This window comes from Procambarus clarkii, chromosome 18 (genome assembly GCF_040958095.1).
Source record: "Procambarus clarkii isolate CNS0578487 chromosome 18, FALCON_Pclarkii_2.0, whole genome shotgun sequence".
NCBI classification, from domain to species: Eukaryota; Metazoa; Arthropoda; class Malacostraca; order Decapoda; family Cambaridae; genus Procambarus; species Procambarus clarkii.
This window is the reverse complement of record NC_091167.1, coordinates 18,132,574-18,145,501: the sequence shown is the minus strand read 5'-3', so window position 1 is coordinate 18,145,501 and position 12,928 is coordinate 18,132,574. Positions and strand designations below refer to the sequence as shown.

The following is a 12,928-nucleotide window of genomic DNA, read 5'->3' as shown; positions in this document are numbered from 1 at the left end:
CAGACATTAATAAAATCCTCTAGATTTAGATGTTAAGCCTTCAAATTGGCAACAATGACTGAGATACAATATTGTATGATTTGTTAAACATTTGCAGAAAATTGTTCATCATACCACCTTGGCTGCCACCATCCCTAACTTCACTACCGCTGCCCAGCTCAAGGTAATGTATTGTGGGGTGTGTGTGTGTGTGTGTTGGGGGGGGGGGAGATAAGTGTGTGTCTGTGGGGAAGGGGAGAATGTGTGCGTGTGTGGGGGTGGAAAGTGTGTTGGATAGTAGGCTGTAATTCTCCAACTCTGATAGCCATTTGTTAGACCATTCCTTCAGTTTGTCTAGGTCATCTAGTTGACTCTTGCTGTCTTCCTCTGTCTTAATCCTCATAATTTTAGCGTCGTCAACAAACATTGAGAGGAACGAGTCTATAGCCTCTGAAAGATCATTTTACGTGTATCAGAAACAAGATTGGTCCGAGTATAGGAGCCTGCGTGACTCCACAGGTGACACACTCTGTCAAAAGCTGAATACGAAGAAGAAATTTGCGTATGATTTCGATAAACCAATCTATTTGTGGCATATACAATGAGGGTGTTATTCTATTATCATAACAGCTGCATTTGAACAACGACGAGCAGGGCTACTTCTCCTGCCAGTACTCAGACGCAACAAGTAGTGAGGACCAAGAGCGTGCCAACACCGTCTACATCTACCTCCACGGTGGGTTCATCATATACTTTATCTTATGGTAAAAAAAACGCCTAATATTGATATAATGTGTAGGTCTAAAAAAACTGACACAACCTGACAGTGAAAATATAGTCGCAATATTATGCTTATTTAGGAAAATTTGAGTGTACATCGCGGTAACTTGAGTATATCCGCAGCCTACAACGTTGAGTGGGCTTTCATTTCGGATTCGGAGAATGAAAAACCCGTGATAAAGGAAATTGGGGATACAGCTGTCCTGGACTGTAGGCCATCACATCCTGACTGCACAGTGACGCTCATGCATGGAGACATTGACGTAAGTGAGTTTTATATATATATATATATATATATATATATATATATATATATATATATATATATATATATATATATATATATATATATATATATATATATATATATATATATATATATATATATATATAATATATATATATATGCAACAATGATCACAAAAACACTGATCCAAGTATGCAGAATAACCACATATGAAAAATAGAAAATGCTTAACGCGTTTTCGGCTAATTCGCCTTCATCAGAGCAAAGTAGAATCACAGTAGATTCAAAGTAGATTCTACTTTGCTCTGATGAAGGCGAATTAGCCGAAAACGCGTTAAGCATTTTCTATTTTTCATATGTGGTTATTCTGCATATATATATATATATATATATATATATATATATATATATATATATATATATATATATATATATATATATATATATACATATATATATATATATAAATATTAAGACCACCACAACTCATTAGTCAACCAGCAAATATACTTTAGTTCTGAACATAGTCCAGGACTAATGTAAACTCAGTGTACATACACCTCAAAGTGTATTTTATAAATGTTTTATTATTTTTTTGTATTAATTGTTGTTTTATTAATATATGTTAATTTACTGCAACGAGCCAAAAAGAGATACAAATATCCACAAGTCATTATACTATACAGAACAAGAAAACATTTAATTATGAAACGGTTAAATCCATATATATTGCGTTCTAACAGTTTAGATTTAAGATTAAGTTTATATTTACATTGATTTGTTGTAATATTTGCAGAAAACTGACGAAGTTCCTTTTGACCCCAAAATTGGATTTACTCTCTTCAACTTGACGTCCGCAGACGTCGGGACCTACACCTGCAAGTTGTGCGATGGATCAGAAGATCCCATACGCACTCTTAGCGTTAAAACCACTAGTGAGTTTAGCTTGTTTCTTGGGCCAAGCTAATTTACTGTGAAATTTCAGCTCGTTTGCTAAATCATGATATATATTTATTTACACTGTTGTGTTCGTACATAATGGAGTGTCGTATCTCTGTTATTATTTTAAGTTTATCCAGAGCCAGATTCCTTATCCAGAGCATGGACACTCTATCTAGAGCCTGATCCCTTTGTCTAAAGCATGGAACATAAGAATAAAAGTAACTGAGGCCTATTGGCCCATACGAGGCAGCTCCTATTTATAACCACCCAATCCCACTCATATACATGTCCAACCCGCGCTTGAAACAATCTAGGGGCCCCCCCACCTCCACCACGTTATGCGGTAATTGGTTCCACAAATCAACAACCCTGTTACTGAACCAGAATTTACCCAAGTCTTTCCCAGGAACGAAGGCAGCTCCGGTCCCTCAAGGTGCTCACAAAGTAAAGGAAGTAGCTACGCGAATTTTGGTTGTGGGAGATTCCCAGGTGAGGTATTTGGATAGTGCTCTTTGTTCCATTGACAGGGGGAACAAGTGAAGGGTTTGCTATCCGGGATCAGGGATTGGTCATACAGTAAACAACATGAATGATATTATGGCTGGAAATTGGAACAAACCCATTTATTATTATTTTCTACCACAGACGTGGCCAGACATTTACAATGCTAATCAGCATATATACATTTTCTTCTGTCCTTCATGGACAGGGTGAGAGATCTGTTAAACATATAGTTCAAGGATTTATTGAACAATCGACGACAGAAGGTGATTCGGTGCTTTTAAAAATGCTAAGCTAACCTACATACGAAAATACATAGATACACAGATTTACGTATGCCCTACATAAAGTGTTCGATGTGTCATAGTGTCATTAATGTGCAATTACAAAGGTTATTATTTAACCCATTATTTGTATCAGTGCAGGTGGAAATGATGTTGGACGAGTTAGGAGTGAGGCACTGATACAGAGGTTTAAGACAGCCATAGAATTAGTTAGGAAACAGGGAGGAATCCCGATCATATTTGGCATTCTTCCAAGAAAGGGAGTTGGAAATGAATGGTTGTCGAGGGCAACTTTGTGTCAATTACCGACTGGACAAATATTGCAAATCAAATGCAATATAATTCATTGATAACTGGGAACATTTCTATGGAAGAATTGACATTTATGCTCGGGATGGGGTGCATCTATCGAGGGCTGGGGTTATTGCTGTTGCCAACTCGTTGGAACCTGGGGTGAGAGGGGTTTGTTTGGGTTTAAACTGTCAGTAGATAGTGGTATGGGAATTAATATGGAGAAAGGAGGTAATAAAAGTATATGTTTGTGTGTGTGTGTGGGGGGGGGGGGGGCAAATTGGCAAAATGAACAGGGAAAGAGAAGGAAGAGAATTTAAGCTGTATCAATCTTTCTTCATATGACAGGTTTCTAATTTTGGGCATTAACTTTGTCATCTTATGCTAGATGCGTTCTAGCGAATTTATATCCATTTTGGCGACCAAAACTGAACTGCATAATCTAAATGGGGCCTAACCCGAGCAAGATATAGCTGAAGAACAACACCAGGTGTCTTGTTACTAACGCTTCGATTAATAAATCCCAGTGTCCTATTTACCTTATTACGAACATTAATGCATTGTTTTTTTTGTTTCAAATGCTTACTAATCAGAACTCTGAGATCCCTTTTGCAATCTGACTTCGCAATCTCAACATCATCCAGCTCGTATCTTGTAACGCTATCATCATTTCCTAGTCTCAAAACCTTACATTTGTCAGTATTAAACTGCATCTGCCAATCTGTTGACCATTTCAATACCCTATTTAGATCGTCTTGAAGTGATAGCGAGTCTTTTTCCATGTTTATTTCTCTCCCGATTTTATCATCATCGACTATGAACACTATCCAGAGCCGGATCTCTTCATGTGACTTATCATTAAGAAACCTGTGTAGAATGATTTATGCAACGGACAAAACTTTTATGCTCAGCATCCATTATCTCAGCCAAGATATGACTGCTAGGTTCAATATTTTTTCATGTTCCACAATTAGATTATATAATATATATATATATATATATATATATATATATATATATATATATATATATATATATATATATATATATATATATATATTATATATATATATATATTATTAAATATGACCGAAAAAGTAAGATTAATAATTCTAACACGAATTTTCTCAATCTTTCGTACATTTCTTTTCACTGTTGGAGGTAAATCAAAAATCAATTCTCCAAAATTCATTTTTATTTCTAGTCTGACGCGACACGAGCGCGTTTCGTAAAACTTATTACATTTTCAAAGACTTTAGTTCACAAATACACAACTGAATAGAACTTACGCATCTCCGATTATATATCTACCTTTGAGTGAGGTGGAAGGGGTGATGTGGCATTAACACAAGACAGAACAAGATGTGGCATTAATAGGGTATTAATTTCAACACAAGACAGAACAAGATGGTATTAATAGGGTATTAATTTCATCAACACAAGACAGAACACAAAACAATGGATATTGAATAGAAGTGTTTGTAGAAAGCCTATTGGTCCATATTTCTTGATGCTTCTATATTGGAGCGGAGTCTTGAGGTGGGTAGAATATAGTTGTGCAATAATTGGCTGTTGATTGCTGGTGTTGACTTCTTGATGTGTAGTGCCTCGCAAACGTCAAGCCGCCTGCTATCGCTGTATCTATCGATGATTTCTGTGTTGTTTACTAGGATTTCTCTGGCGATGGTTTGGTTGTGGGAAGAGATTATATGTTCCTTAATGAAGCCCTGTTGCTTATGCATCGTTAAACGCCTAGAAAGAGATGTTGTTGTCTTGCCTATATACTGGGTTTTTTGGAGCTTACAGTCCCCAAGAGGGCATTTGAAGGCATAGACGACGTTAGTCTCTTTTAAAGCGTTCTGTTTTGTGTCTGGAGAGTTTCTCATGAGTAGGCTGGCCGTTTTTCTGGTTTTATAGTAAATCGTCAGTTGTATCCTCTGATTTTTGTCTGTAGGGATAACGCTTCTATTAACAATATCTTTCAGGACCCTTTCCTCCGTTTTATGAGCTGTGGAAAAGAAGTTCCTGTAAAATAGTCTAATAGGGGGTATAGGTGTTGTGTTAGTTGTCTCTTCAGAGGTTGCATGGCTTTTCACTTTCCTATATATATTTGTATATATATGTATATTATATATATATATATATATATATATATATATATATATATATATATATATATATATATATATAATATACATATATATACACACACTATTTGGAGTCCACCCAGTGGTGCCCGGGTAGACACTTTTTGCATTGATGCCAACGCTGACCGACCCATGTTGGGGAAGTACCCGACGGTAATTACTCTTAAAAATTGGGTGAGGCTAGCCCCAAGCATCTGGCCTTCATTTTCGGAAATTATATTTTATAGATACACGTCTTATTTTTAGGTACTGGGAAAAAAGTGTGGAAGCCTGCAGTAAATGAGACTCGTAATTCCCACGCTGTTGTGGGCTATACTCTGAGGCTCAAGTGTGTTGCCCACAACGACTCCTTCTCTAATATGAAGATCTCTTGGACACCGCCAGGGGACCAAGTTGTAAGTATAGCACCAGAGGTAGCTATGTCAGAGTGACGAACACTTGGGAAAGTAGAGAAACTTTCTTACTAAGCCAGATTGAAATGTCTTATCCTGCACTCGCTGGAGAGTTTAAATTTATATCAGGGAAAAGCGCCAAGCCATTACGACTATATAGCACTGGGAAGGGGTCAGGATAAGGATTTGGGATGGGAAGGGGGGAAAGGAATGGTGCCCAACAACTTGGACGGTCAGGAATTGAACGCCGCCCTGCATGAAGCGAGACCGTCGCTCTACCGTCCAACCCAAGTTGTTGGGCCACTCGCTGGAGAGAGCCTGGACTTCCTAGGGGGATATTTAAGGCCTGGCGTCATTCAGTAAGTTAAAGTACCACTCAATAAGGCCCGGTACCATTCAATATGAGATGTTTCTAATTATAAATATTTACTCAGAAACCACTGACATGATCTTGCTCCTCTCTGAGGTCCACATCACAACCGTGAAGGATCTCCGGAATGATGTAGAAGTAGTAACTAGTTACCTGGAAGTGTTCAACGTTACTCTTGAGGACGCCGGCCAATACTTCTGTGACGTGTCAGTGCCTGGACACGAACCTGGACGAAACAGTCTCCAAGTCTCTGTTGCAGGTACACATGATAATTTATTGTGTCGGGGGTCAGGCAGCCACTATACATATGCAGCACATGTTAGACTTTATATCGAGGTTCGCCCAGGATTCAACCCCACAACAAGTTGACTAACTCCTGGGGTACCTATTTACTGCTAGGTGGACAGGTGCATGAGGCGAGAGGAAACGCGCCTAGCTATTTCTGTCCAGCCTGGGATTCGAACCCGGCTGTACTACCGGGACTCCAAGATTATTTGGACTGTGTTTCAGGTAATGTACACACAGAAATCACAATAGCGTGATGCATCAAATGAATAAATCCACAACGGCCATGACGAGGCTTCGAACCTACGTCCGAGAGGATCTGGGATCCTCTCGAACGTAGGTTCGATCCCTCGTCACGGCCCTTATGGATCTGTTCTTCAGGTAATGTGTTTGTTCTGAGGTGATTCACGTCAAGTACCTGTTGGAGAGTATGTCGTTGTGATAACAAATAAGTTTTTTTTATAAGGTACATAGAGATGAATTAACAAAGGTTACAAATCCACAAGGGTCGTGACGAGGATTCGAACCTGCGTCCGAGAGCATCCCAGACGCTGCCTTAATCGACTGAGCTAAGATTACGGCCCTTGTGGATTTGTTCATTTGATGCATCACGCTATTGTGATTTCTGTGTGTAACTAAGGTTACTTTATTTAGTAATGTGCAGTTGGCGAAGACTCTCCCAAGGACAGATTTTCAAACTATTATTTATGATATATATCTTATGATATTCTACTCCAATTATTCATTATTTATAGAAACGAGGGATCCCTATTGGAACCTGGAGTTCACAAACCTGACGTGTGAGGAAGGGCGGGAAGTTGTGTGGTCGGCGGGGGTGGTGACGTTCCCTCCTGACCCTCACATAGTCATCACTCATCATAACACCACACTTAACTCTACTCAGGTGAGACATTGTGTCCCCATCTCCTCCGTTTGTCTTACCAGCAATACAAGTTATTGAACAATCAAAACTTGCAAATCTGCACCGACTAGTTTTTGTGTTCCCAGGAAAGACAGCAAAGCAACCCCTTAAAAGTAAACTTTGAAATGTTGATTAATAACATTTATATTAAAGTTTAGGTTGTTGTTCAAGATTCGCTACCTGGAACAAAGTTCCAAGTAGCACGGGCTATGGTGAGCCCGTAGAAAGTTTAGTTGAAACAAAGTTATTATAAATGGAGCATTTTATTTATTTCACTTTATACAAAAGTTTTATACTAAAACTGTTTAATTTTAATTTTTTTACTATTATTTTTTGTAAAATTATTTAATTTTATTATATTTTTATATTAATTTACTATTTATTTGTCATGTATTACGTTACAGTAACTTATTAATCACCCTGTTATACAATATTCACGTCACTCAACAAATCTATGAGAAACCACATGGGGTAAACTACAATAATTTTAACCATTGCCTCATTATTATTAGTTCAAGTTAAAATTACATCCCATTAAGTAACTATAATATTAAACGACTAGCAGGTCTGGATACTCTTTAAATACGACAAATAAATAACTCAGCCGACCCCTATGATGGTGATGAAAGAACCCGGGCGGACACACTCACCCTCCGCTCTCTGTCCTCAGAGGCATCTTGTCCTTCTACAAAGAACGTCACTTTTCCCTCTTATACACAAAAGATTATTGATGTGTGTATTTGTGTGGGTGATTAAATATGTATGTGTATATATATATATGTATACGTATGTATATGTACATGTATGCATGAGAATGTGTACATGTATATATAACATTAATAATTTTGTAACTAGCGTCAAAAGATTGTTATTTGCTTAGCTAAATGAACTAGAGGGTTCAGTTCCTGAACCGATTATGTGCCTCTGTAATCCTTTACACCACCGCCCACGGGATGGGTATGGGGTGCATAATAAAGAAAGAAATTGAAGAAATTGAATTGCATCAATCACATAAGGCCAAACATTGTCGTACTGGAAACTGTTGTACAACAGAAACTGATACACACGCTGCTGTAGGTATATTGGGTTAATTTATATTAACTCAATATATCTATAGGCTAAAATTTATATGGAATAGTTTGTCAAATATAAATGTAATATGAGAAAATGTAACAATCTTAGATAATATAATAATTTTTACTTATTATAATATAGACAAATTCGAGTATATAATAATATAGAATAAATTTAGTATATATAAATGTTGATATTGGTTAGCTTCCATTTTATTTTTATGTTGATAATGTTCAGTTTTTATTTTATTTTTAAATCATTAAGGAAATTTTGCTATCTTTAGTTGTACCTATCTTATCATTAAGTTAAATAAAAATGATTATGATTAAGCTGTTTTAATTATAGTTTCAGGGTAGGATATGGCTTACCCTAAATTTGGACGGTCGAAGATTGAACATCGACTTGAAAAATGCGAGACCGTCGCTCTACCGTCCAGTCAAAGCGGTTGGGCTTTTCATTTTCCGATGTACAACACTTTCAAGTTTAATTTAGTCCTGAATTGTGTTCAGAACTAAATTATACTTGCTAGTCATCCAGTAACCAATAATTCTAGCCTTAGTAATCCTCCAGAAGTTGAAAGGTCTTTAAGTCCAACACCAGACCAAATGTCATTGCCGCTAGTAATTTAATTAATATACGGCTTAGTAATATATATATATATATATATATATATATATATATATATATATATATATATATATATATATATATATATATATATATATATATATATATATATATATATATATATATATATATTACATTGTTACAGAAAACACACATATCACAATCACTGTTCGAAGACCTCATCCAGCTCTTTGGAGGCGGGGTGCGTGCCCAAGATACAGCACGCATTTCCTCTCTGGATCGCGACACTGAGGCGCTGGAACAGGAAACTGGCCACTCTCGAGTCTTTAGTTTGCATTATATTATGTATTAAACAGTAAACTATTAACTCCTAGGATCGCCACCATCACTGGTCGTCTTTTCTTGTAACAATCTTGAAACAATCCTCGAGACAGATGAGAGTGTCGTACGACAGACTGAACGGTAACCTAGAGATCAAATTCACCCCCGTCGCTGCCAGGCACTTCGGCATGTACACCGTCACTGTCACTCGGGCCGACGGATGGAGGCGACGGATGGAGGCGTTCCTCACAGTGAGCAGTGAGTACTTCCATTAGGGGGGTAGAAATAGCCTAAGCTACTCTATCCCTTTGAGATGTATTTATTGCTTATCTCAATAAACATACTTGAACTTGAAGTACTTCCATGAATTTATTTATTGAAGGTGTGTGGGTCAGCTTGTTCTCTCGAGCTGTCACAACGGACAGAAAATGATGTACTAAATTGCTTGAACCTAACCAAGCAACCCACGCATAGAAAAAGGGGGGGTTTGCGAGATATGATTTATAGTACATTATATTTTGTCCGTGGGTGATTTTTGACGTAAAAATGAGGTATCTTATTCGAGAGGTCATGTTGTACCATGATGTTTGTAGTAGTGTCGTGGTGCTTAGGCCATAGATGGGGTGTCGACGGTAATGGAATAATACAGAACATATAGATTCGAACAACCCTCCACCCCCCTCACCGAATCTTTCCCAGTTATTTTAAATATATTTCGATAATATATTCAAAATAATCTCTTGTATCTAACCTCAGGCAAGCCCCAGCTGGAGGTGGGAGGAGTCGAGGAGATTGTAACGCCCGGATCAGTTGTGAGAGTGAGGTGCCGGGTCATCGCCTTCCCTCCCCCTACTGTGACCCTCAGCCGTCAGCAGTGCCCCCTGGGGCGCTGTCAGGACCCTGCTGACGATATCACAGTGAGTTTTTCTTTTGTTTTCGTTACATTTGCCCCGATTACCGTTCCCACTTAATATGTTAAAGAACGGGAAACTTCTGTTGGACAGTCTCCAGTTCTTCTGTTAAGAACAGGAAAGCTACACACACACAAAGAAATGTATATACATGTTTGTATATTTAGCACCGTTTTTTTTCAGAATATTGCAGAAATCGAAACAGTTGAAGATAACGAAATTGCAGCAACTGTGACCATAACAGCTACAGAGTCTAGTGTGATCTGGTGCAGCGCCGCCAACCAGCACGGAAACGCCTCAGAAAAACTTAATATTTGCGTGAATGGTAAGCTGTGTTTACGTCACGTTTTCACATAATAATCCTTTCAACGGGGTTTTGAGAACAGACAAGTAAGACATGTAAATGTGCAACGACTATTTTTGTTCAGTCAATATTTTCTGAGGGATAACTTTAATATTTTCTGAGGGATAACTTTAATATTTTCTGAGGGATAACTTTCCCATTTTTTGTTAACCTTTTTCTCTAGGAGGATTGAGATCAAGTCCCTATTCCATCACGAGAGTCCCCCACTGAGGAGATAGTTCAGCTCCCAACCTATAGTCCCTAATGAAGGTCAAATCCCAGCTTGTACGTGTCTTCACTGATTAATAATTTATAATATATTTAACATACCTGCGTATACCAGAGGGTCACCGTCTCACTAGTGACCTGACGACGACAAGAAGCCGGTCACTTGTCAACTCTGTTTATCACTAACAACTCTTCAACATATTCGCACATATCTCCGCAACTTGACCTCATAATTTCTGTTATTAATTAAGACACATATTCGTCATATGCTGCTATACTACATACAGCATGTGGTTTCACTATCATTACATCTTGGGAAATGCTACTGCGTCATGGGATGTCATTATATCTTGCGAAATGACATTTCCTAGAGTGATAAAACTGACGGTAAACACCTTGAACTAACCCGAGGAACAGCAGGTGAGGGAATACAGACAATGAAAAATCAAAATTTTGATTTAAAGAAAACAATAACACACTTGAGAACCATTAACAGCTTTAACTCCTGATGGCCTTCACCGAGACCGTTTTCTTTCGGGCTAAACTCTCACTGAAAAGTGAATTAAACTGGAATTTAATTAAGTGTTAACCTGAGTAGTGAAGCGCTATGAACCATTAGGGAGATATTAAGGTCCCCAATACAGATATTTGATTAAAAACAATAAATAAACATTGTCACTGATATAGTTTAAGGACTTCAATGGTTTAGAATATACATATTGAAATTAACAAGTTCCTGAACAAATCCACAAGGGCCGTAACGAGGGTTCGAACCTACGTCCGAGAGGATCCCAGACGCTGTCTTAATCGACTGAGCTACGACATGGTAAAAGAATTGCAACTGGAAGTTCTACTGACCTCTCGGACGTAAGTTCGAATCCTCGTCACGGCCCTTGTGGATTTGTTCATTTGATGCATCGCGCTATTGTGATTTATGTGTGTAAAAAAGTTCCTCCTTTGCTTTGGTGTTGGCTAAATGTCTATTAGCCAATGGGAAGTTACTATGGCCACAACAATAGCTTATTGACCAACCAATAAGAATAAATCTGAACAAAGTAAATGTTTATGTATTATATATATTCACAGAATACAAAAGTACTTAACTTTAGAGCATATATATATCTTAAGCAACCCGTTCTCGCACTTGCTTATAGTCAATATTTGGTATATGAATAAATGCATATGTGACATACTAATTTATTGTGAATATTTGAGCTTACCTTGAAATGCTGAATAGAAAACACCGATCTAACCCTAACCTTCTTAGTATGTTAAGATATTACAATTAGTACTGAACCTATACCTATATTGATATTACAGTTTTATAAAAATAATAAAACAAAACTAAAATATTTAAATAAATTGTAAAGTAACTCAGGATATTGTCAAATTTTGTATAAAATCTCTATTGTTTAATAAAACTGAGAGGAAGATTTAGTGCCTTGGAAAAAAATTGGCTTGGAATGTCACATATATACTTATTTATAAGTGAAATAGTGACTGTAAGTAATAAGTCCTATCTTGTGCGAGAGCGGGTTGTCTAAAGTTTGGTGCCTGTTTTATATATTCCATTGCACTGAGGCTGTGAAACTATATTTTTAAATTTTTATATCTATATATAAATGTAAACAATTTATCCTAAAATTGATTACATCAGTAATTCAATATAACAAAAATCTGTTGCAAATAAATTTGTGTATTGGTCAGATGCGGACGAGAGGTTCCAATTCAGCTATCACATAGGTGTAGAGGAGACGGAAGCGAATGGAGAGAACATTGTTCTTGCGGAAAACGATCCCATCAACATTACATGCAGGGGAAACAATTTTGATTACCAACATGTTTCGCTCAATTTCATACCCAATTCTTCAGCTAGTAAAGGTTAGTAAACAAATTCTATTAAGAATTAGAAGCCACAATGTAGAGATCTGTTATGTTTATTGCAGTCAATATACATTTTGATATAAATGAAATTACCTTGCAAAGAATCATCCCATTTTTTGTAATTCATCACAATTTTGTTTACTAGATGTCATGATTGAAGACAAGTCCAGCAACTTTTCCCACGTGAGACAAATTACCACAGCCGGGGTGACGAGGTCCTACGACGGGGTATACCAGTGTACAGCTTCACCACGAGAGGACCATCGCCTCGAGAAACACCAGAGACTGAACATTACTGTTCAAAGTGTGTGAACCTCATCCCACAGAATACGTACAAGTGCATAACCCTGACCAGGCTAGCGTAACTTCCTTAACATGCGCAATACCACTTTTAGCAGCCTGTTACAAAGTCAATATGACGAGCGCTTGAAGTCAATAT

General features: G+C 37.4%; 1 protein-coding gene across 6 annotated transcripts in view; it reads left to right on the top strand.

Annotated features, from left to right (window-relative positions):
* The window catches only part of LOC123754523 (vascular endothelial growth factor receptor 1), a 31,622-nt gene that overhangs the window by 5,572 nt on the left and 13,122 nt on the right, over positions 1–12,928 (top strand). For 2 of the 6 annotated variants that reach the window (XM_069326303.1, XM_069326304.1), the window contains exons 4-15: positions 98–163; positions 610–715; positions 883–1,022; positions 1,803–1,941; positions 5,418–5,566; positions 6,030–6,192; positions 6,974–7,122; positions 9,237–9,381; positions 9,880–10,040; positions 10,218–10,359; positions 12,313–12,486; positions 12,635–12,793. In XM_069326303.1, coding sequence (XP_069182404.1) covers positions 98–163; positions 610–715; positions 883–1,022; positions 1,803–1,941; positions 5,418–5,566; positions 6,030–6,192; positions 6,974–7,122; positions 9,237–9,381; positions 9,880–10,040; positions 10,218–10,359; positions 12,313–12,486; positions 12,635–12,793 — 1,693 coding nt within the window. The remainder of the gene's footprint in view (positions 1–97; positions 164–609; positions 716–882; positions 1,023–1,802; positions 1,942–5,417; positions 5,567–6,029; positions 6,193–6,973; positions 7,123–9,236; positions 9,382–9,879; positions 10,041–10,217; positions 10,360–12,312; positions 12,487–12,634; positions 12,794–12,928) is intronic. The other 4 variants (XM_069326307.1, XM_069326309.1, XM_069326305.1 and 1 more) reach the window with 3 other exon arrangements.